This window comes from Rattus norvegicus, chromosome 9 (genome assembly GCF_021556685.1).
Source record: "Rattus norvegicus strain SHRSP/BbbUtx chromosome 9, alternate assembly SHRSP_T2T, whole genome shotgun sequence".
Classification (NCBI taxonomy): Eukaryota; Metazoa; Chordata; class Mammalia; order Rodentia; family Muridae; genus Rattus; species Rattus norvegicus.
Window position 1 is genome coordinate 118,665,221 of NC_141542.1, and position 18,390 is coordinate 118,683,610.

Genomic DNA, 18,390 nt, shown 5'->3' on the forward strand with positions numbered 1-18,390 from the left:
TGACTTTGAAGTCAGAGGTCTGCATGGCTCCCTTTCCTGTAATGCTGGAATTAAAGGTGTGGCCCACCATCCCTGGATCTAAACTTAGCTGGACGGAATCTTGCCCCAAATTCCTGAATCTGCTATGTCCTAGAACACAGGATTCTGCTCCATTTCACTTCCTAGTGTCCCTTTAATACTTGAACCATATATTTTATATTTTCCCTTCCTAAGCTTGCTATGCTTGTTCAAAACGCTCTTCATGAGATTTAACCAGAGAACAAAGTCTCTGCTGGGCTTTTTTGGGACTTTCTTTGTCAGTGCAATTAATATAAATCTCTTTACCTCAGCCTCATGTAGATTCTTAAAACAAGAGCAAAAGGCAGCCACATTTTCCACCAAAATCCCACAAAAAACAGTCTCTAGGCCACATACTGACATTCTTCTCCACTGAACCCTCCTGGGCTATCTTTTCAGAAGGTCATTGTTACAGTAACCTTGAATGGGTCTCTACTGAGTCCCATTAGGGAGAGCGCCCTTCTCCTGGTCACAAATCTGCCTTTGGCCTCAGGTAGAGGCCTAACATTGAGCATTGTCTTCTCTTCCCTCCTCTTTCTCGTCTCCCTCCTTCAGTCCTGTCCTTTGCTCTTCTCGGCCATTGTATTTCTACTTCTGCTTTCATTTCTACAATTTGAAATATGTGCACAAGTGATTTTACATGACTATATAAAATTTGTGAACCATAAATGTGAGAAAACATGATATTTATCATTCTGAGCCTGGGTTAGTTTGCTTAGTAACTCCATTTGACTCTATTTGACACCATTGCCTTGTGTAGCTAACAGGACTTCATCCTTCTTTCCGGCTGGAAAGAGTTTCATTGTGTCTCTTTACCACATTTCCTTGCCAGTTCTTCCTTCTTGTATGCTTACCATGGTAGCTTCCGTGAATAATTTCATGGCAAACATTGATGTGTAAGTATCTTCATGACATGTTGAGTAGGAGTGAGTCCTTTGGGTAAACACCCAGGAGAGGTATATGCGGGTCAGTGGTAGATGTATTTCTGTTGTTTTGTGAAACCTTCATAAGGAGTTTTACAGAGGTTGGGTGGGGTTACAGCAGCATACAAGGGTTCCTCTTAGTCCATATCCTCAGGGGATCATTTGCTGTTACCTGTTTTCTTCATGGCTGCCCCTCTGACTGACCAGGTAGAAGCTTACTATAATTCTTTAACAGAGGAGATATGGACTCTTATTAAGGAGAAGCAAAAAAGCACTGCCAGGAGTGGGGTGGTGGTACAGAGAGTGATGCCCTCCGTGATTGATTGATACCCTTCGTGATTGACTGATTGATGCCCTCGGTGATTTGCTCTCCTCTGCCGGCTGCACAGTTCCCTTTTCCTGATACGGGGCATTTTTACTTTACCTTTGCTAACTGGCCATTTATCCCATTCCGTCAGGCCATTTAGTGATTGGGTCTTTCGTTTTGTTTCTTTCTGTTCTTTGTACATTCTCGCCGACATCTGTTAGATGTATAAATGCCAAAAATTAAATTGAAGTTAAATTTTAAGGCATGGATTTGTACATTGAAAATTGATTTCTTAGCCTTTGGATCATAGATGATTATTTTTTCTTTTTTTTAACTTTAAAAAGTTTTGAGACTATAATGTAATTATAACATCTCTTCCCTGCCTTGCCTCTTCCCAAACTCTCTCATATACTCCTCTCAGCTCTCTTTCAAATGTGTGGTCTCTTCATTCATTAATCATTGTTGCATGCATATATGTATGTGCATATGCTTTCCCAGATATAACCTGTCCAGCCCACATAGTATTATTTAAATGCATATTTTCAGACCATTTTGGACCATTGCCAAATGGACCTACCCATTATTAAGGAGAAGGTGTTTTGCTTCTCCTTACTAAATCTATATTTCCTGTGTTAGAGAACTACAGTATGTTTCTATGCTCGCACAGTCAGAAGAGCACTCATGAAGAAAACAGCATACATGTGAGGATGTGGCCTGCAGGGAAGCCTTAGACACTGCTTATGCCCTAGCATATTGCCGACCCTCCTGAACTTCAGGCTCAAGGCTCACTGTGGAAGATGGGGAGGGAAGATTGCAAGAGCCACAGGGTCGGGCGTCTGCTCTGAGATTGTGACTCCTAGTATTCTGTTCCTCTTGATTTGTCTTTTAAGGGAGTTTATGTATTTTTACATCATACTGAATTTGTCATGGATTTTAAACTGATTTTTAGCCTATTGTCTAATTTTCTAGTAAAGAGTAGTTGTCAACTTCTAAGTCGTAAATATATATTAGTTAATGCTTTAGAATGTAAACTGTTAACCAGTTTAAATATAAACACTTAAATTTTTTTTCCTGCATATTGTATCTTTGACAGGTCACAAAGACAGAATTGGAGAAGTTGAAATCCAGCTATCGACAATTAATAAAAGAGATGAATTCTGCCAAAGAGAAATATAAAGAAGCCTTAGCCAAAGGTATGAGTGCATCGGAAGGTGTGTTCAGTGTGATGGCCTCTGTTCGCTCATCTGATAGACATCTCTGTAAGCGGAGAGTCATTCAGCCTGGTGCCGTTCACATTCTAAAACCTCAGACTGTGTCAAAGAGTGGCTGTTGAGCTGCTGCAGCTTCTCTTCTTCGAGTTTTAAGAGATCTTGAGGGGCTGGGGATTTAGCTCAGTGGTAGAGTGCTTACCTAGGAAGCGCAAGGCCCTGGGTTCGGTCCCCAGCTCCGAAAAAAAAGAACCAAAAAAAAAAAAAAGAGATCTTGAGTAGTTCACATTAGTGGAGTTACGTAGTATTTGCAAAGGATGCACAGAATGAATATATTGTTCTTGCATTCACTTAATTAGAGAATATTAAATTCACTGTTTCTCACACACATCAGCTCTTTATTCCAGAGTTAATCCATGTTTACAGCTTGCTTTTCACATGATCTCGTGCACATTATCTCTTTTGAGATTGGCATGTCCTTATTAAATTAGAGGGTTTTCAAGGTTTATATGTGCCATCATCATTCTCTTGTCATTTTAGAGAATGTGTTACATGCAAAGGGCATCCCCTGTGTGCTGAGCCATCTCTGAGCCCCTGGGGTTACCTACTTTTAATCTGCCAGCATAATAACTTAGTTAATTGCGTTATAAATCCATATGGGACTCCCTCAGTGCCAGCGATGACCCGACTGACTGTAGTTGATTCAGCTGGACTCTTGCTCACGTGACCCTCATATCTGTTGGAGAATGACTAGTAAGGGAGGACACTTACTTCATCACCATTTGTCCATATCTGCTTTCAGTGATGTAGACCATTTGTGCTTAAACACGAAGTCCGTGTTGTGATGCTTTAAGTAGTCTTTGTACTTAATGCTTGTCATACAGGAATATGCTCATAGGTGATTCTTGTGAGCCTGGTGAAGCACAGTAGGAGCAAGTGGGCAGTGGGAGCATCTGAAGACAGTTCTTTAATTGCCTCCCTCCCTCCCTCTCTACTTCCCTCTCTCCCTTCTTTCCTCTCCCCCTCCCTTTCTCCCTTATTCCCTCTCTCCATCCTCTCCCCTTTCTCCCTCCTCTCCTCTCTTTTTTTCTCCATTTTTCTCTCTTCTTTCTCTCTCTTGTGCTGGAGCTAGAACCTGGGGTGAGTGCTGCACCCTTCTCCAAGCTGCACCCCTACACCCTGAGAAACTCTCACAGACACACGTTTACACACTTTAAGTTCATGCTGGGAGAGTTGAAGCCCAGACCATGTGACTTCGGTTTCTGTAGTTGGTTAGTTGTCCTTCTTCTGATGGAGAGCAAGAGTTGAGGACACTTCCTGGTGAATATGGAAGAAGCAGGGCTCCCTGACCTTAGCCTGTGCTAATTAACTCGCACTTCCCCTCAGTTGTACTGAGAGCCGTTTGCTCAAGTGCTTTGAACTCCACTTTCCACGTGTGTTCACGCTATGGAAATAGACTTGATTCTTACCTGGTTTCCTATGTTTAGATGCTTAAAATTCCAAATGTAGCACACTTACAAAGTAATTAAAAAGGGGTTTAATTAAAAAAATTACATTATGTGTCTGGATGTTTTGCCTGTGTCTAGGTATGTGTACCCCATGTGCCCATGGGTTTCAGAAGAGAGCATTGGAGTCCCTGGGACTGGAGTTAGGGTTGGATGTGAGTCACTCTGTGTGTGTGTGTGTGTGTGTGTTGGGAAAGGGCAATACGTTCTTTGAAAGGGCAATAAGTTCTTATAACCCCTGAGCCATCTCTCCCATCCCTAAGAATTAGTTTTAAGAATAAATGTCATGAATGCTTATTGTAAAAAATTTAAGCAATACTATACTGAAACAGATGGTATTAAATAAAGTGAATTTAATTATGTTTTTTTGGAAGTTTTATAGTTTACTTGAGGATATATTGAAGAATGGGAAAAGATGTTTAAACAAGTTACTTACTAATTATGTATGCACACGTAGCCTACCTAGTTGTGTGGCTAGAATTACTGTGGAGTTTGGCATTTACCAAGCTTCAACATATTCCTGCCGCTGCCTTTCCTTCCATGGATGCTCCTAGTGGAGGGGAGGGATCGCGACTGTTTCACAAGCCTGTTACAGTCAGCTGTGAAGGCATCTCTTCTCACCCTCCTTTATTACCAGAATGGAAGCAGCCTCTTCCTATCCCCATTCTCCGTGAGGAATCCAGGAGTGTAAGGAATGGGCATCTGCAGTGCCCATCCTGTCCTGACAGATGAGTGGGACCTGTTGCTGGGGCTGTAGTAATGGCCTCAGCCTCATCCAAAGGACATTTTTCTGTAATCGGGAAGGAGAATTCCTTAAATTGCATCTTCAAGAATTATGAATAGTTCTGTGATACTTTATAGCCAATTTAAACTGATTATATCTTTGAGTTATTTCTTTAGAATACTTTAATTGTGAAAAGCAGTTTGGAATGAGTCCAGCCTTGAGAAGGATGGTTCAATTTTTAAAAACCAAAACAAAAAAACAAATCTAAACTTTAAGAAAATAAGCAAGCCTTTGTAAGGTCCCTTACTTGATTTCATCAAAGAATTCACAAAATGGACAGCCATCGCTCTGCTATAGTATTTCTATATGAGAGTCATGTGTGAGTGATGAATGAAAATATTCTGGAATTCAAATATGTATCGTCGTGATCTTATGTCTGAAGTGCATTTTGGGTATGGCAGTTGCTAAAAGCCACAGTATAGTTCAAACTACAGTTGTTATGATTTCCATAAAAACTGTCCTCTAGAATTGTCAGGATTGGTTGCCCGCCAGTGGGCTTTGGGAAGCCGTTGGAGCATGGGGACTGTGACCTCATCGATGCCTCAGTTCATTGGTATATTCCTCATTCAATGCCTCTGGGGAAGTGATTGGTGCTGAGGAACTGGGACCTTTGTGGACTTGTCCACAGGAATGTGTACATGCGGATGTGTACCCGCTCCCCTGCCTTCTCCTGCTTCTGTTGTTAGGAGGAAGTCAGCCTTACTTTCCCCATTCCCTCTCTACAGCGATCTGTTTCTCCAAGGCCCATAAACAAGTATGGAACTGTGAGGCAGAGCCAACCTTCCCTCTAGGAAGTTGCATTACATCCCCGAGGATTGTTAGCCCCAATGGCAGTCTTAGTTATTAGCCTAGTTGGCATTGTGTTAAATGTGTGCAAAGACAGTGGCTGTTAAGTTTTCTCCTGAAAAACTGAAGTGTGATGGGGGATAGAAATCTGTGAGCTTTGATTATGTGCATAAAATAAAAGCACAGTATTGTTCTTACGTTTCCCCTGTATGAGCAAGCCTCAGTGGTACACAGAAAAATAGTAATTGGAGTTAGCTTTCTTTGGCTCTTTTTCCTCCACACTTTGTGTGAAGCTCTTTATAGATGTTAGCTTTTGGACTTGAGTTACTAGAGAGCGAAAATCAGAAGCTAATATTAACAGTATGTGCTAATTGTCAGATGGCAATATTCTAATCTTCTTTAATGATTAAATTCTTAAAAAAGTCCAGTTAGGTTTAAATTTAGTTTTAAAAAAGAATGCAAAAAGAATATTAAATTCATACATTAAGAACAACTCTTGGGACTAGAGCTATGGCTCAGAGCCTAAGAACTTAAGAACCTAAGTGCATATCCCAGCATCTATGTAAAAACAGAGCTGCTGCTAACCTATGACCTCACCACTGGTTAGGGAGAGAAGGAGCAGTGCTGAGGCTTGCTGGGCAACCAGGCGAGGACAGTGAGCTCCAGGGTCAATGAGAGAGATCTGATTCAGAGGAAGAAGATGGAGAACCAAAAAGGAAACCAGCAGACATTTTCCTTGGCCTCCACACTCAAACACATGGGAACGCACACACACATGTGCACAAACATATAAACACCCCCCACACACACGGGAACTCCACCTCCCAAATACAGGAACACACATGTGCACACACACATGCACACAAGTTCACACATGGCACACATGATGTACACATGTACATTGTGCTCACATGTTCACACATGGCACACATGATGTACACATGTACATTGTGCTCACATGTTCACACATGGCACACATGATGTACACATGTGCGTTGTGCGCACATGCACATGCATACTTGCATATACCACCCATACAAATTTAGTTGTGCATATGCATACATGACGAAGCTATCTACTGGTTTCTCTGTTTCCTCGCTACTGGACTTTAAAGCAGAGACTGTAGAAATGAATGTCTGCCTGAGCCTTAGGCTTCCCAGCAGAAGACAGCGTCAGCAGCAGGTAACTGAAGCACGTTGAAAGGGGCTGGAGAAATGGTCCAGCGTGAAGGGAGCGCTTGCTGCTGTCGAAGAGCAACCAGGTTCTAGTTTGAGCACTGGCAGTTCAGGAGATCTGGGCCCTCCTCTGGCCTCTGTGGGCACCAGGCGTGCACATAGTGCACACACATGCTGGCAAAACACTCACTCATGGTAAATGAAAGCAATAAACTAATACTCAAAAATCTTTTAAAAATCAGGTGATTAGTATGGTGGGGAAAATGAAGCAGGTAGGTAGATTTGTCGAGGGTCATTAGGTCATTAGGTCCTGGACAGATAACCATTAAGTAAGAGGCTGAGGAGGTAAGGGGAGATCAAGTGTTGGACCAGTGTGAGGGGTGCAGAAAGCATGGGAGGAAGGCTAGTGCTTACTCTCAGGCTACTGTGGTGATCCATTCAGGGCTGTCCGGAGTGGTACCCAGGTAGTCAAAATGGTCAGTATGGGAATTGACTTTTTTTAAGTGAAAAACGAAAAATCATTAGTTTTGTGTGTGTGTAAGTATGTACATGAGTGTGTGTATGACTGTGTGTAAGTGCGTATGTGATTTTGTGTATGTATGTGTATGAGTGTGTGTATGTGTGATTGTGTGAGTATGTGTATATGTGTGTGAGTGTATGTGTGTGTAAGTATGTACATGAGTGTGGGTATGACTGTGTGTAAGTGCGTATGTGATTTTGTGAATGTATGTATGAGTGTGTGTATGTGTGTATGAGTGAGTGTATGTGTTAGGAGTGAGTATGTGTGTGAGTGTGAGTGTGTGTGTGTACACAAATCCTTCAAGATCGAAAGACAGTATCAGACCCCCTGCAACTGGAATTACAGTTAGTTGTGAGCCACCAAGTGAGGTGGAAACCAAACTCAGGTCCTCTGAAGAGCAGCGACTGCACTTAACTGCCGAGCCATCTCATTGGCGCTGACAATTCATTCTTATTTTTATGATAGTTATATTCTTTAAAGACACTGAAAACAGAATTAGTGACGTGTTGCTCTAGAGGAGAAAAGGCTTAATTTATGCAGGCAAGGTTACACTTTCCATAAACTATGAATAGCTACCTTTATTGTGAATGTTTGCATGACCCCTTGTTCAATGTGCTTTTTCATCATTACAACCAATATAGTTTTATAATTTGTCACTAAACAAAGCTTACCCAACATTAGTGCTTTAAGTGTAAAGCACATTACAGCCTGTGTGCAGGAACAGTAGGTAGCATGTCAGGCAGTAATGTGAAGAAGATTACTAAGTAACAGTTAGCAAGATCACTGCTAGATGTGAAGATGAGTGGGTGAAAGCCGAATGTGTGACACCATGTTGGCGGCAAGGTTTTCTCTACTCAGTGATTACAAAGGAAAATAAATTCATAGCTTTACTAAGAAACAAAAGCTTACTCTACCTCAATCGTGGCAATTGTAATAACTGGAATAAAGAGTTTATTGAGCTCATCATGCTGGAGGTTCCTGCCCAGCCTTGGGTATCCCATTACCTTGGCTGGTTCACATTCACATTAAGTCAGGAGCTAGGAAGGCGAAAGTACCAAAAGACTGTGCTACGTGGGCGGGTCCTCCCACTATCTCAGCCAGGACACACTGGGGACCGAAGCTTTAGCACATTCGAGATCCATTGAGCACTTAGTTAAGGGGGAGGAATGTGTCTCCATTCTGTAAGTCAGGTGCTGAGTGTGGCCGTCTGGGAGGACAGCACAGCCATTTTCAAAATAAGATGGTAAAATACTGAGTTATTCAGATCAAAGCAGACCAAGTAGAAAAAAAAATAGTCACTTCTTACTTCTCATCATGATATGTAAGAAATGGCAGTCCCTTCAGAAGGTTATAGCACCGGTGCCTGACTTTCTCCATGAGCTTAATGAGGACCTGGCTTGTCTCTTGTGAGGGTCAGCCTGACGTAATTGAGCTTTTCTAGCTTCATAGGACTGTTCATGGTCGGACATGTTGTATACACACTCTGTTATTACAAACAATGAAACACATTTGTCAACAAGTAGTGGTGAAAGAATTATAATTCAGTCTCTCTGTGAATTACATTATATGAAGGAGGAAAAACAATGTATGTTTTCCTCCCTGTTAATTGGCACGTAGTAACTCCACGTATTGCTTCTGCGCTTCTCATCAGCCAAGAAAAAGCATACAGTAGCAGAGGTCTGTGAATAGCAACTTGTTCACCCTATATACTTTAAATTACGTTTAACTTGATTTGTAATTATTTTAAAAGTATATTCGAAACTTTACTAGTGTTCTGAGTTATTCCGAACCAGATAGGTATATAGCTAGAATTGTATTAGGTGATTTTTCCCTTTAAACCAATAATTTTGTTAAGTGAAAGAATGAGCAGTGTTTAATTTTATCTTCATTCATTTCATTCATTTTTAGTTAGCATTTAGAATAACTGGCTTCATTGTGGCATTGTGACTCATACACACATATCATTGTTTTACCCATCCCCGCTCTCCTCCCTGCTCCTCTGTCTTACGCTCTCCCCGGTCTCCCCGGTCTCCTTGGTCTCCCCGGTCTCCCCGGTCCCCTCGGTCTCCCTGGTCTCCTCGGTCTCCTCGGTCTTCCCGGTCCCCTCGGTCCCCCCGGTCCCCCCGGTCTCCTCGGTCTCCCCGGTCTCCTCGGTCTTCCCGGTCCCCCCGGTCTCCCCGGTCTCCTCGGTCTCCTTGGTCTCCCCGGTCTCCTCGGTCCCCTCGGTCTCCCCGGTCTCCCCGGTCTCCTCGGTCTCCCCGGTCTCCTCGGTCCCCTCGGTCTCCCCGGTCTCCTCGGTCTCCTCGGTCTCCCCGGTCTCCTCGGTCTCCCCGGTCCCCTCGGTCCCCTCGGTCTCCCTGGTCTCCCCGGTCCCCCGGTCTCCCCGGTCTCCTCGGTCTCCCCGGTCCCCCGGGTCCCCTCGGTCTCCCTGGTCTCCTCGGTCTCCCTGGTCTCCCCGGTCCCCCGGTCCCCTCAGTCTCCCCGGTCTCCCCGGTCCCCCGGGTCCCCTCGGTCTCCCTGGTCTCCTCGGTCTCCCTGGTCTCCCCGGTCCCCCGGTCCCCTCAGTCTCCCCGGTCTCCCCGGTCCCCCCGGTCCCCTCGGTCTCCCCTAATTGTCCCACCATCTGCTTTCACATCACATATTTGCCTTTCCCATCTTATGTCCTTCTTCTGCTTAGTATATCATTGGGATTTGGGATTTACCTATACAGTCTCCATGTGGACTAAGATTTTTATTTGTAGAACAAATCTATCAGACGTACAGTAGGCTTCTTTTCCAAATGATGACATTTAAGCGGCTGTCAAAACTCTGGGCCTCCGAGGGAAGGAGCAGGCGGTAGCTTGATTGGTGTGTTTCCCACGAGCGTGCTTCACAACCCGGGTAGATGCCAGGGGAGCAGTGGGGGTGCACATTCTCCCCAAACCCTTCAGATCTGCTTTTAAACCTCAGCCTTCTGTTAGTGTAATGGATTATTTATTGGGTGTTTTCAAAGCTGTTTATTTTTTAAAACTGTTAGTAAGCAGTTGCTTTATATCTGGCTATCATATTCTGTTTATGTTGCTGATCGTATAATCCACCTAATTCAGGGGAAGAGTCGGCTGGGAAGTTAGGTTTCTGTGTTTTGTATTATACAGTGCAGTGAGCTGAGCGCTGTGTATTCAGTGAGTCAGACTACACCAGTTAGAAAGGCAGATGGGCAGTGTGTGCTTCAAAATCTGTGCAAATAGGAAACAGATGGGCGACTTAAATGTCCCCATGAAAGCGTGTGTATATGTGTGTGTGTGTGTGTGTGTGTGTGTGTGTGTGTGTGTGTGTGTAGAGATGACTTCTAAAGTTAGAAAAAAATAAGATGAGTTAGGAATCCTGGAGGTAAAGAAAAAACAAAACCACAGCAAAGCACAATGGTGTAAAGAAAGGGGGACGTGAAGTGGGAAGTTGGCTGGGTTCCCTCCTTAGGACTTTATGTATGGTTGAGTACAAAGCAGTGTCCTAGACCACGGTGCTTAGTTCTCCTCGTCAGTGCCTTTTGTTTCCTGATGAACATGGAGACTGTGGAAGGGATCTCTTTTACTTGAAACTTTTCTAGATAATTGTACACGATCTTGTGAGTTGTGTTCTTGTAATTAAGTTGTTCAGCTTCAAGAAACAAAGTAACTTAAAAATACTGAATTGGAACAGAAGACAAATATAACTCTTAAAACAGGCACAGGAAGGGCAGGAGCAGGCTGCTCTGGCGGCCTGTGGAGCAGCAGTTGACACATGTCCTCTCTTTCAGGTCAGGGTCTGTTGCCAGAAGACTGGGTAGTGAAATCCTGAGTTTTGGACATCAGCTTCCTTCTAGAGTTTATTTTTGTGTGGGAGGAGCAAGAAGTTATTTTTAGAGGAGATTCTAGAGGTGTCTGCAGATGTCTGTGCCAGTTGATTGACTTTAGGACTTTCCGTGACCTGTGCTTCTGCAGGAAGGCTCCTAATATTAGTCTGTATGAATAGAAATGCTATTCATAACACACACACACACACACATATATATAAATTATTGGTAGAAGAATGTATTCACTGGGTTGTTCAAAGTCATTTACAATTAATACTGAAATGATTTAATCATTAAGTAATAAAATTATCCCAGGAGCATTGTATTGAGTTAAAAATTTCTTTCAGGATTTAGTATAATTGAGATAATACATTCATTGGATTTTTGATAAACATCCTTAAATAGAATGGGATTAAAAATATTAAAGGATACCTGCTAGTAAGAAGAGCTCTTTTATAGTAAGCTATACCATTACTAACATATAATTATTGTATTGATTTGTGACATAAAATGTTTTATCCTAATGTAGTCAGATAATATGAAAATACCTTTTTTTTTTGTAGTTTAACTGAATTGCTCTTTTCTTGCCTGTCCCTCCCAGTCCCCTCTGAGAAATCCAGTACCAGGGGTAATGTTTTGTGAAGTTATTTATGCAGTTACTAAAATTCTTGTGTTGCAGAACTAGCTATTAGTAGGGCAGGACTTATCTTTTATAAAATACTTGTTAATCTTCTTAGGAGAGGTCAGTGGTGTTTCTGGTTCATAGGGAATTCCAGATTTGTGGGTCACAGAGACATGCTACTCTGCAGGAAGGATGGTTTCCCTTTTATTTTTGCGTATTTTAGATGTTTAACATATTCTTTAACAATTCACGCATGTTTGTGATGTCTCTAGAAACATGTCCATCCCCACTGCCCCGGCTCCCCAGCATCTCCTTCCCATCTTCTGTCTTCCAGTTTTCTTTTTCTTTGAGAGCACACCTGAGTCCATCCAGGGATGCCCATGTACACGAGTGTACAACTGTGCCAGTGGGGCACAAGCAAGACGTTAGCGCTCACGCCCCCATAAAAAGTGACTCCTTTCCCCAGTAACCATAGCCCCAAAGCTCCTCACACATTCCTGTGTGGAGAGGCCAGGCTGTGTCTGGAAGGCAGTGTTTCCCGGTGCCCCGCCCATCCCCTGCCTCTTCAGTCCTTCCTGCTTATGTGCCGAGGTCCTGTGCCTTCTAATCCGAGCGAGCGGTCATGAGAAGGGCAGGGGAGATGCCTTTCTCGTTTGCTTTTACTTCTCCTGGGAATAGTTGTGTATGAGGGTGTGTCTAAGTCTCCTTGCAGATATTTTCATCTTTTCTTTGCTCTTTTCATTTGTACTAGAGAGATTCTCAAACGGATGATAACAGACAATTGCTGACCTTAAACAGATTGGCAGCAAAGGAAGGCTCCTTTTTACCAAAAAATTTTAATAGCGGGCTGCAAAAATGGCTCAGTAGCTCAGAGCACTCGCTGCTCTTCTGGAGAAGCAGAGCTTAGTCCCCAGCACCCATAGCAGCTGCTTCATAGCCAGCTTCAGGGGGTCTGACACCCTTTTCTAACCTCCAGAGGCACCACCCACACACGGCCTACACACACACGGCCTACACACACACACACACACACACACACACTACACATCCACAGACACACACACACACCGCTACAGACACACTACACACAGACACATCACATATACATACACATATATATAGATACACTATACACACAAATACACATACACACATACACATGCCTCCCCTCCCCCCCCCATAGTATAAGATCTCTTTTTGGGACTAGAATTCACTTGTAGAACTTCTCTGGATGAAGAGAAGAAATCAATAAATATATAAAAATACTCTTTAAATGGATAATACATATTTACTCAATTTGTACCAAAATCTATGACTTGCTTAAAATTGTATTAATTGATACATTTATGTATTGTCAATATTGAAATATTTTTGAACGTATTTGATAATGAAGACCACAAAAAGTGTTTTGCTTGTTTGTTTGTTTTGTTCTCTGTGTGGTCCTGGCTATCTTGGATGGTAGCTCTGTTTACCAGACTGACCTGGAACTCAGAAATCCCCCTGCCTCTGCCTCCTGAGCGCTGGGATTAAAGGTGTGTGCCCCCATTGCCTGACCACAAGAAGTTTTGGATTCACGGCCTTTGCAGTGTCTCTCAGCCAATCAGATAATACTGCGATAATCTCCACCTTACCTTAGCAGTGTCTCTCAGCCAATCAGATAATACTGCGATAATCTCCACCTTACCTTTCTGTGTTGTCTGGCAAGTCTGAGTTGTCCTACCTCCAAAGATGTCTTTCTTCATTTTCTGAATTTCCCTTTCTCTCTGGCCTCTCTGCAGCGAGGGTTTTTTTCCAAGTCTTCTCCAGCACTCCATTTACCATGCTCTTCATCCAGGACTCCTGTCACCTGGCACAGAAGCGTCCCCTCCCAGTAGCGAGGCTGCATTGTCTCCCATCTTCGTTACCCTCTGATGTACTGCACATCTTTTAGGTTTGTTTTCTCAAAGCCGCCTCGGATTTCTCTGTCTTTATTGACACCGTAGGCACAGGCTTACATTTCAAGCTTTGCACACTCCCCTGCTTCCGCAGTCTCCCGTGAGCTGCTGATTGAGTCTGCTGTGCGCTCCTGTGGCCATGCCCAGGATCCGGTCTGTGCGTCAGTGTTCTGACTTTGATCTGCCCAGCACTTGCTGCACAGGAACCTCTGAGCTGAGCACTGACCACTGTACTTGGCACAGCACTCTACACATAGTTCACAGTCAGCAGACTCAAGTCTCCATTAAACGTGGGAATAACCACAGTCTGACTGCATATACTGATGCCGGCACTTACCTCTTTGCTCTCATCCTTGTTTTCCTTAGGGAAGGAAACAGAAAAGGCCAAGGAGCGCTGTGACAAAGCCACAATGAAACTTCATATGCTGCATAACCAGTACGTGCTGGCCCTGAAGGGGGCGCAGCTCCACCAGAGCCAGTATTACGACACCACACTTCCTCTGCTGCTGGACTCCGTGCAAAAGATGCAAGAAGAAATGATAAAAGCACTGTAAGATCCATTTCCTGCCTATCATATGGTCCCTTCACAGCCGACTCAGCATTCTCCACATGAGCTTCGGAAGCCTCCTTACTGCTGAGACCACTGGGCACCTCAGAGCCCTCGACTTCCCTTGTTGTTCCTTCAGCTGTGCTTAGTACCTAGGATACTGAGGGATGGAGCTCTATACATCTGCGTTTATTACTGACTGCCACCCCAGTTAGCGATACATTGTGTTCAGTGAATGCCTGCCCCCATTAGAAAACCAAGTGTCACACAAGAAACCTGTGTTGAAAAACAAAACAAAACAGGAAACAAACAAAAGATACAAACTTGTTTCTATTAGAATAGTGAGGAGTAGAAAATTATCACTCCTGCCTGGCCTTTTGGGCATACAGATCACATATTTAAATTGCTGCATAATTACTTAACCCCTTCCTGCCCTGACGTATGAAATAAGGCGGCGGTGCATGGAACCTCCAAATACAGACACTGTATCCTCTGCTTACTGCTCTAGGTGCTCTGGGTTTGCGTCTCTCTCTTTTTTTTTTTGGTTCTTTTTTTCGGAGCTGGGGACCGAACCCAGGGCCTTGCGCTTCCTAGGCAAGCGCTCTACCACTGAGCTAAATCCCCAACCCCTGCGTGTCTTAATAGAACATTAAAGTGTGCAATTTTGCTTTGCGTTTCAGAAAAGGCATATTTGACGAGTATAGCGAGATAACCAGCCTTGTCACAGAGGAGATAGTGAATGTCCACAAGGAAATTCAAATGTCTGTTGACCAGATAGATCCTAGCACTGAGTATAATGACTTCATCGACGTCCACAGGTATGCTGTCTTCCTTCCTTCTCAACTCTTTGTAAATACATTGTCTTTTATAGTAGAGTATTTAACAAGCAAAATATTCTTATTAGAGCTGAGTTTATTTTATGAGTTTATTTTCATTTATTTGTCAAAGACTGTTTTAAACTTGATAACTAATTTATAAAACTATATTTAAGATTTTTCTAATTGATATGCCATTGTTTAAATCCATATTTAACCTATGAAATTGTATTTTCTTAGCACTTACACAATAAATGAGCTTGCATGTGTCTTAAGTTTTCTGAGTCATCAATGAGTGTCTCTTGCATGCATCTTATTTTATACTTTAGAACAATCGTGACAGGGATAAAATGACTAAGGTGTATGTATACTCTCCAGATGGAGAGACCAAGGTGCAGGCTCAGTGACTGGATCTTTCGTGCCTAGGGTTCCCCTAAGTTATCCTGCTGTGCTTACTCTGTTAGCCTAACTTTGAGTAATAGTGAGTATCCTGCCTTTGCTGTGCACTGAGATAGATTATGACAGTATACTACTATTGATTAGAAATATTTGGCATTCTTTACTAGAACAACAGCTGCTAAGGAGCAAGAAATCGAATTTGATACTTCCTTATTAGAAGAAAATGAAAATCTTCAGGCAAACGAGATCATGTGGAATAACTTAACAGCAGACAGTTTGCAAGTAATGTGAGTACTCAGGAAATCCTAGCAGTGTAAGCGAGTGTTGTCGTTCGCTATGGTGACCGTACTACCTCAGCTTTAAGTTCTTCACCTGTTGCAAGTAATACAAAGTAACTTTTGTAGCTTGGTGCATTTCCTGTGTCTATGTGTGTCTAGTATGTTTGTTTGTATGTGCCATATGCTGCGTATGTGTGTGTCTAGTATGTTTGTTTGTATGTGCCGTATGCTGTGTCTGTGTGTGTGTCTTGCATGTTTGTTTGTGTGTGCCGTATGCTGTGTCTGTGTGTGTGTCTTGCATGTTTGTTTGTGTGTGCCGTATGCTGTGTCTGTGTGTGTGTCTGGTATGTTTGTTTGTGTGTGCCGTATGCTGTGTCTGTGTGTGTGTCTGGTATGTTTGTTTGTGTGTGCCGTATGCTGTGTCTGTGTGTGTGTCTTGCATGTTTGTTTGTGTGTGCCGTATGCTGTGTCTGTGTGTGTGCCGTATGCTGTGTCTGTGTGTGTGTCTTGCATGTTTGTTTGTGTGTGCCGTATGCTGTGTCTGTGTGTGTGTCTGGTATGTTTGTTTGTGTGTGCCGTATGCTGTGTCTGTGTGGTGTGGGGTTCATTCCCATGCAGAGGCAGAGCAGGCCCTTGCGTGTGCTCCTTTAATGCTCTCATCCCTCCGTCCTGAGGTAGAGTCTCTCAAGGAACTGGAAGTTCACTGATGAGGCAGGCTGGCTGTCAGCTCTGGGAATCCACGCACCTCTGCTCTCATGCTGGGAATATAGGGTGTGCTGTCCTGTCGGCTTTTCCATGTACGTGCTGTGATGGCGCTCAGGCCCACGTGCTCACACAGCCAGTGCGCTTGCTTTTAGCCACTGAGCCAGCTCAGCCCCTAGTATTTGGAAATATATTACGTTTCTCTGACATTATCATTAATTTCAAAAATAGGATTTTTTTCTGTGATGTTACATTAATTTTTCCATTGGTTGCCGGTATATGAGAACAATATTTCTCCTTTTAAATTTCCATATATACTTTTATTTGTGTCTTACTGCCAGTACTTAGTGGCGGGCGAAGCGGTTTGGAATGTGGACCTGAGCTGGAGCGGCAGAGTCATGGCTGTCACAGCACTTAGCCTACAGTTGTGCTCGTGACTGAGTTCTTTCCTCTTGAAGCAGCACCTGCTCTCTTCTAAATGTTCAAATCAGCTTCGTTGTTGTTTTTGTATATAAACTTTGTGGGTTTTGAGAGATCCTAGCTTTGTTTTAGTCCTCTTCAAACACTAAAGGCAATGACAAGTGTTATGTGACTTGTGAAAGCACAGTAAGGTCCTGCCCAGGTTATCTACGATCTTGTTCAGGGATTAGAACATTTGTAGATAAGCAGTATATGTGTTATCCTTGTGTTGGAGTTGAAGGTAGAATGTATTTATTCATTTCTTGTCAGTATTGGGCATGGTATATTATTTACTCGTTCAGTTTTTTCCTTTAATGACTCAGACAAAAGTCCTTATGAATATAATTAATCTTATTCAGAAATACTACAGGTGCAGGTAATCTATTAGGGGAGGAGTACAGGATTAGTTCTTAGAAAGGGGTTGAAATATCTAAAGGGGGCCATAGAACTGAAGGAACTAACGCATGCTCTTCCAAACACCTATTTGTGATGAAGCCTCATGAAACACAGAGGCTGATTACTCTTGAGGGAGCTGAAGGCATGGGGTCCTCTCCATCAGGGATGAGGGAGCTGAAGGCATGGGGTCCTCTGCATCAGGGATGAGGGAGCTGAAGGCATGGGGTCCTCTGTGTCAGGGATGAGGGAGCTGAAGGCATGGCGTCCCCTGTGTTAGAGAAGCTTTTCTCACAGCAGCTTGGCTGTTCCACAGGATGTTCTTGTCCTCTATCTGGGTCTCTGCTTCAGTCTTAGTCACCTATAAACTCGCAGTTCTTATCTGGGCTGATTTTTGTCCTCCAGGGACATTTGACAGCTGGGAGCAGTAGGCAGGGACGTAGCTAAGCCTCTGTCATGCCAAGGACAGCCTCTTAGGAGACAGAATTTCTGGCAACAGTTTCAGTAGTGTCGAGGTTGAGAACTGCACTGCGAGTGAAGGAGAGTGCTGACTGCGAGACGAGTGGTAGAAGTTACCGTGGCACGGCATCCACTTCTGAATTCACATGCTGCATGCTAGCACGGCATCCATGACTCCAAGGGTTGTTATCACTTCCTTTTCCCAAGTACCTTATTTATTCATCGAAGTCTTTTATGGTATATTTAAAGTTATGTGATTAATATCCTCAAGTCAGCAGTAAAATTGATAATTTATTTTAATGAATAACAAATAAAATGAAAATATAAATGCTGAATATAATGTGGTAATTTTAAAAATAACTACCTGTTAAGCACTTGTGAGCAGAGATTTTGTGGCCAGATACTTTGTTTTATTGGTTTTCAGAGTATAATTAGAATCATTATCTCAACAAATCACCAGTGACCCTCCTTATACCCAAAGAATTAAAGATAATAAATCTGCGATAATGTGGTAGGTTTAACTGCCTATATCTTTGTTATTTAAAACTTTATCTACATTTCACTGAGCATTATTTATTCAGGATATGAGTTGAAGATAGACACACGCGTGATTGCGTAGGTGTGTGCATGGATTTTACAGCGCTGAGGGGCAAAGTGAGGGCTCGTGTATTGTAGGCAAGACTTCTACCACTCTTCTAGTTTGCTT

The 18,390-nt window shown here is 43.1% G+C and overlaps 1 protein-coding gene across 5 annotated transcripts in view; it reads left to right on the forward strand.

Moving 5' to 3' along the window:
* Positions 1–18,390, forward strand: part of Fer (FER tyrosine kinase) — a 308,103-nt gene that overhangs the window by 55,661 nt on the left and 234,052 nt on the right. For all 5 annotated transcript variants that reach the window (XR_015628598.1, XM_087565632.1, XM_087565634.1 and 2 more), the window contains exons 4-7: positions 2,381–2,480; positions 13,999–14,182; positions 14,860–14,997; positions 15,561–15,680. Coding sequence is in view for 4 of the 5 variants with exons in the window: in XM_087565632.1 (XP_087421758.1) it covers positions 2,381–2,480; positions 13,999–14,182; positions 14,860–14,997; positions 15,561–15,680 (542 nt within the window). In the remaining variant the exon portion in view is untranslated. The remainder of the gene's footprint in view (positions 1–2,380; positions 2,481–13,998; positions 14,183–14,859; positions 14,998–15,560; positions 15,681–18,390) is intronic.